The sequence below is a fragment of the Passer domesticus genome, chromosome 4 (assembly GCF_036417665.1).
Source record: "Passer domesticus isolate bPasDom1 chromosome 4, bPasDom1.hap1, whole genome shotgun sequence".
In the NCBI taxonomy this organism is placed as follows: Eukaryota; Metazoa; Chordata; class Aves; order Passeriformes; family Passeridae; genus Passer; species Passer domesticus.
In genome coordinates this window covers 46,144,335-46,162,059 of record NC_087477.1, presented here as the reverse complement: position 1 = coordinate 46,162,059, position 17,725 = coordinate 46,144,335, and the positions used below count along the sequence as shown (strand labels likewise).

Below are 17,725 nucleotides of genomic sequence, written 5' to 3'. Positions count from 1 at the left end.
CACCAATGAAGTACACTAAATCCTATGTTAACAGATTCCCGCTGATTTATTATACTATTAGCTAGCTCTTGTCTGGAAACATCTCTTGTAGATGTCTGAGGAACACTTTCATGGTGCTTTTTATTAATTATCTGATGCTGTGTTTAGATGATTCTTTTATTATTTCTCTTTTATCAATTTACCTGTTGTGGTAACATCACAAAAGTCCCTTGTCCTGCACAATTCACAGACTTGGCTCCTAGCTCAGGTTCACTGGATAATACACATCTGCTTCTCTGGTTACAGCTTGCAAATTGTTTCAGTATTTATTTCTGTGGGGTCATTGAATGGATTCTAAATTTTTTAGCTATTTTTAAAAGAGGCTGTAGAAAGGATTTTTATTGAGGCTAGACTGAGCCCATAATAAGAGGTTTTGCTACTGCCGTCAGTAGCAGTCTAAGCCCTTATTTCCTGCTGTCCTGACATCTTTGCTTTATGTTAGGTCTAGAGTCACCATGTTAAGGATTATTATAAGATAAAGTGAGAAGTGTGGTTTTTTTTGTTGTTTGTTTGTTTGATTTTAACATGGCCAAATCCAGGATGCAGGTGTCAGAAAAGTGGAAAAGTGACCATGACTGTCCAGAGGCACAGAACCAAAGCTTTTCGAGCTGGCAGTGTGCTGAGAAAAGGGTGTATGGAACTGTTTCTTTGCAGTTACAGACCTGCTAAAATTTAGTCCTGCAAAACTCTCACTTTAGAAGTTCAGCTTTTCTCTACTGTGCTGGCATGTCCCAAATAATGGCCATGTCCATGCGTATCTAAAAATATTTTGGTGTGTACTGGGACTGCTTCTTCTTTACAGTATCACTTAAAGGCCTTTGCTTATGTTTGTCACAGAAATTTAATATGAAGTCATGTAAAGCAGCTAACAGAGGTAGCTATTAAGAACATGAAATTTGGAATAATATTACAGTTTAATGGTGAGGGAAAAAGAAATAATTTAACAAATCCCTTTAAACGAATCAAACAGTAAGCAAAGACTGTAAAGAAGAAAAAAGAGCTGTACATAGTTTTACTTGAATAGAAGAATGAAACCTGAAATACTGGAAGTTGCCTTTTTGACCTATTTAACATCTTGTATTTAAAAATATCTTAATCTTAAAAATTACAAATATAAAGAATGTTAAGAAATACTCTTTACAGAATTTATTTTACGTGGAGGTTATAATTCAATTTTACCACAATTTTACAATTTTCTGGTAATTTTTGTTATTTCAGTCGTCTTCAAAATGCAGATATATTTCTATTTCTGATGTATTAGATACTTCATATGAATAGTTTACTGGATTCTGGTTTAGTTGATTTAAAAAAATTAAAAACTGAAGTTGATTACAGTAAAATGAAATTGATTAAAATTCCCTATGTAACTTAAGAATGCATAATAAAATACAAGAAATTAGAGTTCTCCAAGAGACAAAAATAGAATCATTGAGGTTGGAAAAGACCTCTGAGATCATCGAGTCTAACCGTTAATGCAGCCCTTCCAAGCCTACCACTAAACCATGTTGCTGAGTGCCACATCTACATGTCTTTTAACCACCTCCAGAGACAGTGGCTCAACTGCTTCCCAGGGCTGCCTCTTCCAATCAATGCTTGGTAACCCTTTCAGGGAAAAAACTTTTTCCGACTATCCAATCTAAAACTTCCCTGGTGCAACTTGAGGCCATTTCCTTTTTGTCCTATCACTCATTAGCTGGGAGAAAAGACCAACTCGCACCTCAATGGACTCTCAGGGAGTTGGAAAGGGTGATAAGGTCTCCCCTGAGCTTCCTTTTCTCCAGGCTAAACAACCCATCTCCTTCAGATGTTCCTCATCAGGTCTGTGGTCCAGACCTTTCCCCAGCTCTGTTGCCCTTCTCTGGACATGCTCCAGCTCCTCAATGTAGAGAGTGCCCCAAAACTAAACCGAGGATTCGAGGCGTGCCTTCACCAGCACTGTATTTTATAGGATGGTGTTTTGCAAGAATAATCACCTTGGCAAGTGAGACAATAGGTGGGAAAATTTTCAGAAAGGTGCATTTCTGTAGGTCTGCAGATGTTTCTTTGCCCTTGTTGCCCTATATGAAGAACCCAGTTCTAACACAGCCAGCATGTCTCTGAGTTATGATTTGGTGTGTTTAGGAAAGGGTAATATAATGCTTAACTGTTTACTGGTGACATACCACTATTGTGCATGTTCATGTAGTCTTAAGGTGTTCTTTCTTTTCTGCCAAATCAAGAAAGTGAACATTTTGATATAAAAATAAAACCCAAAAGTGCTTTAATAAATCTGTTGAAAACTTTAAAAGTGTGCCAGGGAAGTGTGTACTTGCATTTCTCCTTGTCTTAGTGGGTTTGGATGTCTTTGTAGAATATTTGAGAGTTCCTTATTATATATAGAAGAAGCTCTATATAATTGTCCTAATTTTGCTGTCACTTACACCAGTCTGGGCCCAAAATAGCTATGTTTTTCAGCAATTTAAACAAACGGGATAATTTCTGAATTGTCACAGATAATGATAAGGGAGGCATTTGACTCTGACTGTGTGGAATTTCTCATTTACATCTCCTTTTGAGCTATGTGTAACCTATTCTCTTGTAAACTTTCAAGTAATGCCCAAAAGACAAAACATTAAAAAATGGGAATGTTTTTGAAGCAGAGATCATAGGTATTTGTGAGGGGGAGAATTTCTTATAATTTAGTTACTGCACAAGTGGCTTAAAAAATGTGACTGAGTGAAGATAATTGTTTTAAAGGGAGTGGAGAAAGAATGAGTGAAGTATGTGAAATTTTGAAAAAGAGATCAAGCTTTAGTGGGTTTATTCCAGAGGAAGAACAGAGACTGGCAGATCCAATTTTACTTTTTTAGCACTTATTTTAACTTATATTATCAGTACCTAGAATACCATGTTATGAATCAGTGTAATGGCTTTTTCATGTCCGTTTTAGAAAAACTTTATTTGCAGCAGTGAGCAAAATAGAAATACACAGGACTTTGTGTCAGATGGTTATAAATTGGTATTAAATGTTTCTTTGTGTATCAGAACTTTTGTGTGGCATAACTACAACTGTTGCAGGGCAGCTAGAAACCCACTGCTGATGTCCCAGAGCTTACTAATATAGAACATTAGGAACAGTGGTGGTTTTTACAGACGCATGATAGAGACTTTACAATTGTCCTTGAGTCATCAGTATGGAGAGCTCTGAACACTCGTGAGAGGAGAACTTCTTGTGTAGAAGCTACCTCCATACACACAGCCACCTTATTTATTGAAGTACTTGCTCACAATTTAGAAACCAGACTACACACCAATGATGTTCAGGGATTTGAATCTAAATTTTTAATTACTTCTTTGGCCAGCTACAGAAAAACCTCTATTCTAGCCTTCTTACTGAAGTTGTAGATTCATGTGTCCAGATGGAACTAGTGTTCAGGAAGATTCCTTTTGTGAACATCCAGCTGTAATTAGCCATTCTGCTTTTTATGCTATGTAGTGAATTGTACATGGCAAATACAGTCTCTGGGAAAAGAAACAAAAATTTGAGGTTCTTCTTTTTCAGAACTTTTTCATCAAGTTACTGAGGTAGACTACTTCTTGTTTATTCTCTTTTTTTAATATAAATTTCAGATTTCTAGCAGCACATTGATTTATTTGTATATTGAAGTTAAAAGGTGTTGATCCTCAGTGGGTATGTTGCATAGTAAAATGGGTTTCTCTTGTTATGAATCCACAGCAGTGTGGATTCAAACCACCTGTGACTGAGGAGGGTCTGTATGTGCACATGCAAATTTTGAATGCTGATCACTGTCCAATTTAGGCAAAAGATAACCATTACCACTATTCATTTTAATGAAACATTGATCTGGGCTGTGTTAGCTGACAATATCAACTGAGTATTAATGTGATCTGCCTTGCTCTCCTCCCTACTGTTAATGGAAATTGTGGTGCTGGGATTCTGCAATTATCTAGACCTACGACACTTGTCAGTGAGAAATCCTGCTATAGCAGGTGAGAAATTCTCCATCTTTCAAAATGGACAAGTAAAGATACTCAGAGTCTTCAGATACCTTCAGGAACTGTGTTATTTATCAAAGGAGGCAATATGAGTCATTCCTTTCTATGGCTCTGTCTGTCTTGGGTTATAACCTAGGAATTTGACCTGATTATTAATATTTTACCTAAAACTTTTAGATAATTTAAATGCTTCTTCTCTCTGCATTGTCAAATATTTGCAAAGAAGTCAAGACTTGCCTTTTAAAGTAGTGGAATGCCTTTTAAAGTAGTGGAATATCTGAAGTTTTTAGTAAATGGAAACAAAATATGTAGTTGCTTCTTATTTGGCCCATCAGAAATAAATCAGAACATTGGAGGAAAAAAATAGACTGTAAGTCTGAAAACTTTGTCCTTAACCTTTTTTCACCTTTCATTTTACTTGGGAGTGGAAAGAGAGGAATATGTTAGAATGCTCTCAAAAGATTGTGGAATAATGATAATTTACTCTGGTTTCTGCTGAAGTGCTGCCATTAAGAATATTATTTTGTTATGGATTGCTAGTCTTCATTTCCTATTTTATTCCCCATAAAATGGGGAATAATGTCTGTTTTTGGGAGTGCCAGCTGTAAATTAGCTTACAGAAGGGATGATGGGAAGCTTTTTAAATTGCTTTCCCAAATTTTGGAATTTTGCTTTTTGTAACAGTGATATTTTTCTGCTTGTTGAAATTTAGGTAACGTAACATTTTATGTTACTGTAACCAGATACATGGGCAGATGTAAAGTAGGCATGCAGACAAATAACCTATAGCAAGTACACTTTTCTGAATATTAGGAGCTGTGTAAAGCTGAACATTATTGAGTTGTTAAAGCTCATCTCAGACCTGCATCTTCAGAATCTGGTTGTGTGTGCCATTGTAGGAAGTCAGCTGATACAGTACTAAAGAGATGATTTCTGATAAGAAATATGTTTATGCAAGTCTTATGTCTAGATTTCCCTCTCTGTAGTGCAAACCTATACCTGTTTTCAATAGCAGTGTAATTGTGCTGTGCAAATGATGTTTTCACTTCAATTATGGGGGGGCAGAAGCCTCTAATTTTCATAAATATGGTGATATTTTAGTAAATGTTGATTGGATAAAAGCTGAATAAGTAAAGACTTAGTGCCATGTATTTCTTGATATAAATGAGTTACATGCTTAACAGGAAACTCAGGAAACTATGATACTTTTCCTGAGATAAATTTATGCATTTTGATAGTAGTCTATGATATTTAGGATGATTTCTTGTAGAGACCAGACATACACATAGCCAGTCGTGTCTCTGCGTTATAAGGGGAGTACAGTTCCTCCCCAGCATGAAGAACTTCAGGCCCTGGTTTTGAAAACTGTTTTTCTTGTGGTTTCGCCTTTATTTCTCTTGAAAATTATTCATTTGCCAGTTCAAAGTATCAAATAAAACAGGCTCAAGAGAAAGGCAAGCCATTTCCATGCTTTTGTAAATATCTAATTTTTTTTAGTCCTTTCAAAGCTGGCAAAATTAGTAATGCAATCTGATGTAGATGCTGTGCACTTTATAGTGTAGGATTGTGTTCAAAGAGAAAAAAGAGACTTATAGTGGTTTTCATGGTTTCTAGCAAAATTTCTTTCTGTGTTCTTTCTTGTTATATCCTCAAAATAAACATGTTGTTAGTCCAGGCATGTTGTTAGTCCAGGCAGTTCAATTTTTTGCATTCCAAAAATCTGCCCTTTTTTATCAGTTATCTGATCTCTCCATTGCTGTTTAAAAAAATAAATTTCCAAGGATATACATTCTTTTCTGACTTCTGCCTCAGTAAAACTTAGTTCAGTAACTAAGAAAGTTTCATGAAAAAGTAGTGGGAAAAGGGAGGCCGTATATCACACGTAAGGCGAGGAAAAAACACTTCTACAGGGAGCTCATAGCTGACGGAGAACAAGTTCAGCAGGTCATGGAGGGATGATGTGAGGTAGTGTCAGTGGCAAGACTGTCAGTGCTGAACATGCTTTTGAATATAGAAATGATCCTGTGGTTTTGGCACCTGTGGCTCTGCTGGCTTGCTCACATTGTTAGTGAGTTTGTACCTCATCTGAGGTGATCCAGGGTTACATACAGGGTGTGATAGCCACTGAATCAGCAAATAGCAAAAGATGATATTACTTATATCAGTAAATACTGAAAGTCCTTGTTTCCATTTGATACCTATCTTCATGTTGACATAAAGACAAAGTGGGAATTACCATCTCTTTTTATTAAGTTGGGTTCTGCCTGTAGTTTTTTGCCAAAATGTAACATATTGCCAAAACCATGTTTTATGGCTAGCTAAATTTGATGGAATTGTTGAAAAATACCTTCACAGTCCCAAGAACTTCAGAAATGAAGTAACCATTTCAGCTGGAATGGTTACATGATCTCCTCTGTTCATCTTTTTTCTGGAACCCGTTTCCTACTTGATATTAAACTCAGCATCCTTGTATTATTCCAGTTTTCTCTTACTCATGGTTTTGGTGTTGTTGTTGTTTTTTTCTTCTTTTTTTTGTTTGTTTTGGGATTTTTTTTGTGGGTTTTTTTTTTTTTTTTTTAAATTTCATTAACTTATTCTATTTTACAGAAGAGTTATCTGAAGATAGGCAATATTCCAGTATTGGTACCTTAGTGTCTCCATCAGGGAACATTATGGGAAGAGGTACTTGGGCCAGTACATTAAATGATTACTAGTGGCTGGCATTACATCTTGCCTGACTTCAAGCAGAGAAAATATTTGAAATGGAATCTAAAACCTAAAGTAAATTGGACAAGGATATGCTTTCCTGAATTTTGACTCCAATTCTCTAACCCTAGTTCAGTAATTTTTCTTGGCTGTGGTGACTTCCCATTTGTATAGAATTGTTTTAATCAGATTCATTCTGGATTGTGTGTGGTGGTTTTATGGCTAGTTTGCCATAGAAATAAAAAATTGTGGAAGAAGAATACTTCCTTCCATATGTCTTTTGCTGCAGTTAACAAAATACTTCTTTTTTGTCTGCATTGAATTATTATTATACTAATGATTCCATCACTTTACTGCTTTGATGATAGTATGATCTATTTGTTTTTGCACAGCTGAATGTATTATTAAAAAAAAAACCTGAAAAAGTCACTGCTCAGACTATATTTAATTACACTTAGCACTACAACATCATGCGTCAAAACTGCAACTAATGAACTAATGATCAGCTCGGTTCTTGTTTTCTGGGTACATGCATGGTTAGGAGGCTTAAGTTAATATCCTCTGTCAGGTCACACAGAGATGTGGTTAAAAGATCGCATTTGATTGTAAAGAACAGAAGAAACATAAATTATCTTTCAGAAAGTAAATATGCAAATGTATGCTGTCAGGCACATGGTGTGATTGTTGGGAATGTCCTGTGCAGGGCCAAGCATTGGACTTGCTGGTTCTCGTGGGTCCCTTCAAACTCAGAAAATTCTGTGATGCTGTGCTATTTTATAAGCAGATGCAAGAAATGGAGAAAGACCATTTCTGAAACACAACTGAATATTGCAGAGTAGTATGCTAATGTGAAGAAGAACACAGGAAAACTGAATTCCAGTTGTTCATAGCTTTCCTGATTAAAACAAGGATACCAATAGGGGTGAAAAACCCAGTTTTGGATTAGTTAGATTACTTGAAAGGACATCATGAAGATTGGAGAAAGGAGAAGTTGATTGTCTCTTGAGAGAGCTTAAATTGGCAGATGCTTTTCTCTATTACAGTCATGTAGGCATGGCTACTCGAAGGATGCAAATTTAGTTGTAAGCAACAAACAGCGTTCTTTGGCTCTTCCAATATTATAGTCAGAAATCACTGTTCTTAATTGGGTTTGTACTTCAAAAATGAGTATGGATTATGACTAAAGGACTGGCTAAAAAAATGAAGCAAAAATAGCAACCTAGAAGGAGGTAGAATTTATGTTTAAAGATGGAGTCACACAAATCACTCACCTGCATATTTAAGTTTACTTTTTCTTTTACTGAAATCTCATCAGAGTAATAATCTCTTAGTAAATTCAGTGTCATTGTTCACCACTTAATGTTGAATAGGAAGAGCACAGTTGTGTCATAGTAAGCACTTAAGGGAAACTGCTTTCAAGGTGGCAATACCATTATTTGGGGATTGCAGTCAGAGAGTGGCAGTTGTTAAAAGAGTATGGCAGGGAGTACTTACCTACACAACAGCTGTATTTCTTTCTGGCTCCTTTCAGTCCAGCACTGTACAAGCAGCAGGCCAGCCCCCTCCACATACTGGGTGGGTGTTATGTGTGGTGTTTCTGTAACTGTTAACAACTTTCTAAAACTGTTTTCAGCTTTAGATCCGGCTAAAGATCCATGTTTGAAGATGAAATGTAGTCGCCATAAAGTCTGTGTTGCACAGGATCAACAAACTGCAGTTTGCATTAGTCATCGAAGGCTTACGCACAGGTAAATACTTCAGAAGTTAATCCTATACACATTTTTTGTAGTGTTCATGACTTGTAAACCATAAATCCATTTTAATTAGTTTAATTACTTAACAAGATGTGAGCAGAGTAGAAGTGGATTTTAGAAGTCATTATGTATACATAATTTGATTATAATGTTTACTACTTGATTCTTTTTAACTAGAATATTAAAAAAGTATACATATTTAAGTATTTCAAGCTTCTGGTACAAATGCATCTAAGGAAATACCCACTGTGCCAGTACTAAATGAATAAAATTATTGTGATAGTATCCTACTCCTGTACATTTCTTTGACATCATCACTTATACATGTAAGTATGAAGCTAAAGAACTCAAAACTGCTTGCTGAAGTGTAGATAACAGTCTGATACAGTGCAAGTTGTTTGAGATTAGTGGGAGGTTTTTCCTCTCTTCTTTTTCTCTTCTTCTGTGCATTCTAATTTTCTTTGCATGCTGGGCTGGTTAAATGTGAGGAGAAAATATATAGCAAACTCATGTGTTTTTGTGTCTTTATCTGAGGCAGAAATATGAATATGTAGGACCTGAACCATACACTTATTTGACTGTTGTGTGCTAAGGAGGTGGAGTCAAATTGCATTTTTGACTTGACATTGTTCTTTTTTTCACACTTTGTTATGGGAAATGGGACACAGTAGAATGGCTAAATTTCAATAAATTGATTTGAATAAGTGTCTGTTAAAGTGCTTTGCTTAGTAGAGACTGTAAAGAGCTAAGAAAAATAAGACTTCCTTGTGTGTTGAAAGAGGATCAGTTCAAGTAGAGTTTTATGAATGATACAAGGAATGTTCTTCTGAGTGTCTAGTTATGTTAAATGCATCCATCTGGAGCTTTTCAAACCATCAAGATAGTACATACTGAAAGGAAAAGTTTAAACTGTTCTTGATCTGCAGCTGTACTTAATTAACAAAAAACCAGTATTTGTGGAGTTACACTGTTTATATTAAACAATCTCAATGTAGAGCTAGACATTTTAGTTTGGTAAGGTGCTATATATGGTGCAAGAATTATTATCAGACAAAGGCAGGTAGCCTGCTTTCAACTTCCTGTGAAGTGTCAGGAATACATGAGTGTTAATTGTGAAGGAACAATACAATAATTCCAAATTTCTAAGAGGTATTACATGTCACGGAAAACAATGCAAATAATGACATTTTTTAGTTAAGTATACATGTGGTAGGTGACAACTGAACTCTTTTAGATTAGATGAAGATGACTTCTCTTGAATTAAGAAACTTTTTGACATCAGCCTTCATCCCTGTATTATTCCTCCCACAGTTCTTAGTACTCTTTTAGAATGGTAATATTTTAAAAGACAAAACTTGCCTGAATATAATGCAGTCAATAATGAGAAACTTTAGAATGGCAGAAAGGTGATGATTGTAAAAGCACTGTACATCTAGTAAAGTAGATGAAGCAATTTTTCACATACCTTTGCTGAGCCATGGCAGGGTTTTCCCAAGCTTAGATCTCCCTGTTCCCTCAGATTACCACATACAAGGAGAAATCATTTGCTTTCTTTCTAAAAAGGTTTTTCTTCATGCAATTTCTGACCTTTTTGTAACATGGTGGGTTTAAAGTATGAGTATCATAAACACAAGGAGACATGTCTGCTGGGTCTCTTTACCACGACTGATTTTCTTTGTCCAACATGTTATTCCTTCACTTGTGTCTGCAGTTTGCATACTGGTTATCAGTAGGGCCATCTGTTTCTCAGAGATCCTAAAGGATTAGTGCACTCTGTATGAGTCTTGGTAAAAATTAGAGAAAGCATAACTTGACAGTTGATAATATAACCTATCTACCAGTATCCATTTCTAGTATATCATTTGTGTGTAATCTCTTGTGAATAAACATTTACAAGAGATATTTTCATCCCAGTAATTTTAAAATTATCATCCATAAAATTTTCATCCCAGTAATCCTTCCTTTTTGCTTAGTTTGTGTGTGCACATGTGGTGTTCTTCTAGGATCAGATAATATGAATAATTAAAAAAAGGTAGTTGGGGATGTTTTCTGAATAAAATAGTTGTGACTTTTTCATGAATTATTGGGAATTATTCATAAAGAAATTGCCCATAGATTTTAATTTAGACATATTTGCTGTATAGATCCATAGAAGTTCCAGAGATTTTTCCCAAGACTCTTGCACAGGAAAAGTATTTTAAAGTACATGAATTGGCACAGTGGCAAAGATGATCCCCAAGAGACTGTCAGGGAAGAGGAGACTTTGCACATTTCCAAGATAAATAAAATGTTTATGGGCACCTTTGGACTACCTGCAGGGAAGGAAGCATGAAATACTGTTACAGCTGAATAGATTTTTCTGTAGTGTCATCAAGTTGAAGTGCTCTGATTTATAGTTGAATTCTCTATTACTAGAAGCAGCATTCCTAAGCAGCCCTATTACCTAGTTCATAAATTTCTGTTTATAAATTCTGTTACTTTCTTTTGGTAATAGCATAGAGAAGTTGCTAATCACTGAAGACTGATAATTGTATCAAATGGAAGACTCAATTTGGTAATTTCTTTTGTTGTTTGTAAGAAACTAACTTTCAGAAAAAACACATAGGCGTAGACATTTCTGTTCAGTCTGTGCTGTCCTAGGTGTTCTTCTCTGTACAGTGCAATTTCCAAACTATTGCAGCCCAGTTTGGATGACTGAGGGCCCCTCAGCACCACACAGTGAGGCATGGATGGCTATCCCAGACACCTGCAAGGCTGGTAGCGACGTGAGATGACAAGGTCCCAACAGGTTTAATTAATGTGACAGCACATTTTAGTGATGATTCTACCTGTGCTTTCAGAAGTATTAAAACTTCTGTTAGATTGGGTATCTCAGCACTGTGATCTTACGACAGTGTGTTTGCATTTGTATGGTTTCAAAACCAGCTACTGTGTCTCACTGTCCTTTTCATGGAGTTGTGGGTCAGGCAAGCCTATGGTTTTGCTCTTTCCTCAGTTTCCATGGCAGCTGAGATCATGGTCTCCCCTCAGTCTCCTCTCATGGCTCATTTCCTTTTCTGGTAGAGTGCCAAGATGGCAAGTCCTCTGCTAGCACACTCCTGCAGGGCCACAGCACAAGAGCTTCCTTTATGTGCTGTCCTGGAAAGACTGAAAAGCATTTGACAAAAAGATGAAATAGGTGTTGTAGATCATTGGTCATGAGAATAGTTGGAAATACCAGGACTTTGAAAACACAGGGATATGCTTAAATGAGCAAGGTTTTTGTTGGTAGCAGGTAACAGCATTTGCATCTCTGATGGCTTTAACTGTCTTGGAAACTGTGTTCTGTGTTCTACACACTTAGCTCTCTGCTGTGAAAGAAATATAATGTACTTGAGGGGAAAATATGCAGGATATGTATATAAATGTTGTTCACATTATTCCCATGTGGATTGCCGTGGAAAAGGAGTATCTGCCAGCACTACAATGCATCATAAACAGGTAATTCAAACTATGATGTAAAATAGAATTTCATTGATTCTTTGAAATTTGGGAATTTGTCATTAACTTTGCCTTTTGGCTGAATTGTGTTTTGTCATCCCTTGTGCTTTCCAGCTTATCTTTGTTGGTAAATAAAAGGGCTTTGTGGGGAAAAAAACCTGTAAAGGGTCTTTATATGAAATAATGAAATGCTTTGGAGTATACCTTATTCCATTACAAACACAACTTGCAGAATATTAAATACAGTATTGGTTATCTTTGGATGTATTGATGTGAGTGTTACAATGGCAGGCAGAATATTCACACTGGGAGAAATCATCTACTCATTTTAGTTTCCAATCTCTTCACTCTCAGGAGATTTAGCTATTTACATCTGCAGTACTAAGAATCTCTGGCAACTGTGAGTTCACCCCAGTGAGTTTGGGGAAGAGGAAAGAAGTTATGTGAGTGTTCTGCCAGAAGACATTTGGACAGGAATAAAAAGGATGAGTCAGAGGAGAGGGCTGTAGGTGGTAATGGACATTTCCTAATGCCCTCAATGGTATGTGTGCTTTTTGTGCATTTAGCACAGCAAGTGGTGGAGATAAATCCTCCAATCTCCATGTACTTCTTGTTGCCACTTTGAGTGAGGAAAGAAAGGATATGTGCTGACACCACGACATGCAGGAGCTCATTAAGGCCATGCAAGCTGGTAACTAACCAGGCTCAGAAAACTGGAAAAGTTAGTCCATGGTGACCTGTCCTAGATTTACAGGTCCTGATGAATGGTGTGCTAACTTTCTTTTAGATTTGAAAGGAAGAATTATGATATTGACACATACTGTAATTTTCATTAAGACTGACATTGTGTGAATAATAGGCTGCAGTACTAAACTAAGCAGTGTACAGGTGAAGTTCTAAGCCAGTAGGTTATCTGCAGATGAAGAGCAGGAAAGCTTGAAAAAATGAGAAAGGGTTGCTACCCAGCAGAGATTTTTAATGTAAACATACCAGTAAACATGGGGCAGTGCCTCTGGTTTCAGGAGAATTACATTTATTGGAATCCTTTTTGTACTCCATGTTTGTTTAAAATATTTAAACCTAACACCTAAAGGTGAAAGAAAGAAGAGGAAGTGTGGGGTCTTCTTCAAATGTTTCTCCTTGCTTTCATCTCATTTTTTTTATCTCAAATCAGCTGCAGGAGACAATTTATAAAAAAGATTAATTCAGTTGAGACCAAGTTATTGTACAGCCCATTCCAAGATTTGACTGCTTACAGCTGGAAACCAGTGAAGACTCTTTCAACATGATTATTCTAAAACTTCTGAAAAGTGGAAAATTACAAAACAGTTTTGGGGTAAAAATCATGTTTCAAGTAAATCCCAGTGTCTTTGATATATTAGAACCTGGTGACTAATGTACTCACTCATTGATCCTAGTGGACTCTGATTAAAAACCAGTCTCTTTTTCTTCTTCCATAAGGAGAAGAAAAGTACTGTGTAAAATTGATTTGATGCATTTAATCAATCAATGCTTGGAGGCATTAAATTATTTAGTGCATTGAAGGTGTGTGCAGTTTTTCTAGGCAAATGTAGATCTGTCTCTTTTGTGAATTCCCCACAAGTCATGATGCCCCCTGCCCCCACTGTGAAGGTTCTGCTATGCTCTTATGAGTTTGTTTATGTGAATTGTGCAGATCGACGCCACAGCTCCCTGCTATGGCAGAAATGGGTTTGTATTTGTCTCTGCCATAGCATGTTAAAATGGAATTACAATGTTTAAAGACCTGACAGCACTCACTTGTGTAGTGATATCGAACTCCCTATTTCTTTGGATTTTTTACCATCTCCAATCATTTATTCTTAGGTTTCAGAACAGGAAGCAGTAGTGACTGGTTTCCAGTAAATATTAACTAAGCCACAGATTCTGGTGATACTTGCAATTCTAAAAAATACACCTCACTGCATTTTATTAAAGGTTAAGGTAGGACTGGTGACCTTTTCATGGTAAAAACATTTCAGTTACAGGTGTTGATCACTTTGAAAATACTGAGAGCTCACCAGTCATGAATAGAGAGTCATAATAAGAAAGCATTTCTCTAAGTTAAAAGAAAGAAAAAATTATAAAAGAAAGAAAAAATTATAAAAGAAATAAAAAATTATAGCGGCTCTTTTTCTCTTAGAGCTTCACAAGGCAGACTCCAGAGAAGTGTGCAGACTGGACATTTGTAAGGTGCACAGCTGGGTAGAGGTGAGCAGTATAGAAGGCGTAATGATACAGAATTCACTGTCTAGGAATTAGTGGCTCTTCAGAGTTCCGTGAAATGAAGATAGATCTAGTGACAATTGTTCCCTGCCCCAGGCCTGTGTGGAGTAGGACCTGAATTTAGGGATTAATAAGAATTCTGTCATATTTCTGCCTGTGGGTGCAGTCTTCAAGGTATGACAGTTTCACTATTAAAGCATATTGAAGAGTGTCACCTTATTACAGACTCAGAGAAGCTGATAGTGGTAAAGATGTTGCATCACCTAATCCAGTTTGTTAAGGTAGTGTGGAGTTGGATAGCTTCATAGATTTTGTTGTGGCATTTAATCTTGTTACAACTTCCTTCAGGGTTTTGGTTTAAATGACATTTTGAGGTGCTCATTTAGTTCAAGTCATTGGTCGTCTAGACCATTATCTTGCCTTGGACTCTGTCCTCTTCCAGTTTTCTGAAGAATATGGAAAATCAGTCTGAATACATTTTCTGTGAGGTAGGTTTTCAGTAGAACTTCCCTGTATTTGGTCACCTTAATATTTTAACTTGAGGAAAACGTTCCATCTCAGCTTGGAAGTGATGAGTGTTGAGCCTTGGAGCATGATGTGGATTAGCCTGGATGATGTGGCAGAAGCTCAGAGTAACACTGTGAAAGAAAACAAAAACCCTTCTGTTTCTATTTGTGTGGGTGCTGCATGGCTGAAATTATGTTCCCAAGCAGAAAGAGTGAAGAAGTCAAATTTGTGAGAGGCTTATTTGTGCCTATATGTGAGAAAAATTCACACATATATATAGTGCATATGTGTACATACTTATGTGCACACGCATATATGCATATATATGAATGAATAAGTACACATGCATATGTATTCTTTTTCTTCATATTGTATGGAAACGTGTATCCCAGATTTCCAGCACATCATACTTTTGAACCTGAGGTATTTTGCTATTTCCCGTCCTTTATAATAAAGGAAAGAGGGGTTTTAATTTAGACTTGTTACCACTAAATTTGTGATTAAAAAAGGAAAAAAGGATGAAATTGCAAATCTGTGTTTGTATCTATAGTATTATTAGTCTGAACAGTTTTGAAAGCAAATCTATTAGAACTGATATGGAAAATTTTCTCATTAGTTTAGAAAAACAGGAAAAGGGGCAGAGAAAGGAGGAGCAGTATAGCTTTCCTGTCATTTCAGGTGCTGCAATGTTTTGTTATTTAAATAAAAACTCCAACAAAACAAACAAGCTTTCAAAAAACTGAAGGAAAACAAAGGAGTTTCTTTGGGCAGATTTTGTGAAAGTTGCAAACACCACTATTTAGGATGTCATCATTTCACATTATAATGCTGCTGAAGAAGGCCAGCTGGTGCAGTTAAGTCCCTTATTGGAAATTTTAGTCTGATTCATTACTGTGATTTGTAGTTGTACACAGAAACACTTAATCATTCTTATCCTCCAAGCTCTATTGAATCTACTGAAGGCTTTCTGGTTCTTTGCATAATTTGTGCTGCCAGTCTGCCAGCTTGGCAGTGTTTCAAGCTTGCTGCATTATCTGTGTTTGTTTGCACAGGAAGTGATGCTGCACGTAGGCTGAATTTACAGTAATTCTTTTGTAATAGGCTAATGAGCAACACTACTTCATTCACAATGCTAACATTATATAGCTTTGATTAGACCAATTATTGTGTAACTATGCCATTGTGATCATACTTGCACTCTGCAAAGTACTGAAAAGGAAATTTGCATAGCTGTAACTTCATTGAACTTGCAGAGAAAATAATTTGGACTTTTATGTGCTTAAGAGAGGTGAAAGTTTGAATATGTTGGAGATTTTTATATGCTATGCAATTGAATTTATTAAAGTGAGAAAATGAAGCTTCTTTTTTTACTCTCCATTTCATTGCACTGGGGAGGAAAGGAGGTGACTGACGCTGTGCAGCCTACATTCTGCATGTGCCCTGAAGGCCTGTTAATTCCTTGATGAGCTTCTGTTCCCTCCATTCTTGTTAGTAGGAGTTATGGGTACGTAGCTAGAGGAAAATAGGACTCTCTCGTGGAATTCCTTCTCTCTCTCTATGGAGCTTTTGCTAACACTAGTCGAAGACTTCTGTGTCGATTGCATTGGATATTGCAGTATCAGTGTTGTCCAGTAGTATCAGCATTACTATTTATTAAGGTTGTTATTCAGCCATACAATATTTATACTTCTTGCTGTTCAGCTCCAAAACTCAAAAATTGCTGTCCTGATAGAAAAAAACCCCAACTTATCCAACCCATGACCTTCTCAAACTGTGTCTATAAAAATTGAAAATATAAATTTTTAAATGTTTGGGGTTTGGTTGGTTTTTTTCAGTATGTAAAACAGATTTTAAATAAAAGAGACCTAAACAGTGCCTTTGTATTCTATTTGTTGGCAGAACAGAAGTTGTCCAATGTACTTTCACCATTCAAAAATCTGTGATAGGCTTTTTTTTTTTTAAGGAAAATGTGGAGCTGTATGCAAGACTAAATCATATGGACTTCATATCATATGGACTTCAGGTAGTTTAGTAAGTCCTGAGTCTAGTAATTTTCTACTGGCTCCAGCAAGAAGCTTGCTCAGATTCTCAGTTGCCTGTAGGATTGAGAAGGTGCACTGGATAATCAGTGCACATGATTTTGTTTGTGATCAAGAGAGTTCTACTTAGAAATTCTGCAATGAGATTATAAATTAGGATTGGATTTTTTTTCAGGAGAATGGATTTCAGCTTGCTGTGTTTCTTTCTGTCTTGCTGTTGGTGGCTGAAGGCACGTTCAGTTGTACTATCTCCTAAGTAGCAGTGAGTTAGAAAACTTCTGTTCATAAACTAGATAACAGGAAAGAATGTGGCTAGGAAATCTGACTATCTAGGAAAGCTTTGTTGGTAGAGTGCACAGTTTGGCTAACCCTGGGGGATGTTAACATACTGTCTTGTTTGTAAAAAATGCTGTGTCAGCTTTTGTTGTGTTGTTTTAAAATGGTCTTTATCCTTACAGTATTCCTGAGAATCTACTCCAAAAGATGGCTTTTTTGCTAAAAAGATTAAAGTGCGACAATGCTTTTAAATTACTTCTCTGCCCTTAACTATGAAGTTGTGATTGCAGTCCACAGCAGTGACTCACTGTATACAACTGAACATTGAAATAACACAAAATTATAAAATCTTTGACTATTCCTTTACTAGAAAAGGTAGGCAAAGTGAATTTAGGAATGGTTCCATGCCCCTTCCTAAGAATACCTGTTAAGCTCATGCTATATTTTTATGGTGCTTTAAAAATTGGCTGTCAGAATCAGTTTTCAGTGTACTTTATTAGAAAATATTATCAATTCTAAAATAGCTGATGCAAACATTTGTAATCAGTTAATGTTTAATTTGGAGTTTCTTTGTGGCTTGTGTGTTCATGGGTTTGGTTTTGGTTTTTTTTTTCCTTTCAGTATTACTGAAATTCTCTAATACTGGGTAATGGAACACAGTAGAATTTCAGGATGCTTGTATGT

At 36.3% G+C, this 17,725-nt stretch overlaps 1 protein-coding gene across 7 annotated transcripts in view; it reads left to right on the top strand.

Annotated features, from left to right (window-relative positions):
- Window positions 1-17,725, top strand: part of SPOCK3 (SPARC (osteonectin), cwcv and kazal like domains proteoglycan 3) — a 159,100-nt gene that overhangs the window by 64,036 nt on the left and 77,339 nt on the right. For 6 of the 7 annotated variants that reach the window (XM_064417647.1, XM_064417644.1, XM_064417645.1 and 3 more), the window contains one exon: window positions 8,375-8,489. The exons of the other annotated variant lie outside the window; for it this stretch is intronic. In XM_064417647.1, coding sequence (XP_064273717.1) covers window positions 8,375-8,489 — 115 coding nt within the window. The remainder of the gene's footprint in view (window positions 1-8,374; window positions 8,490-17,725) is intronic. 7 annotated transcript variants of the gene reach the window in all.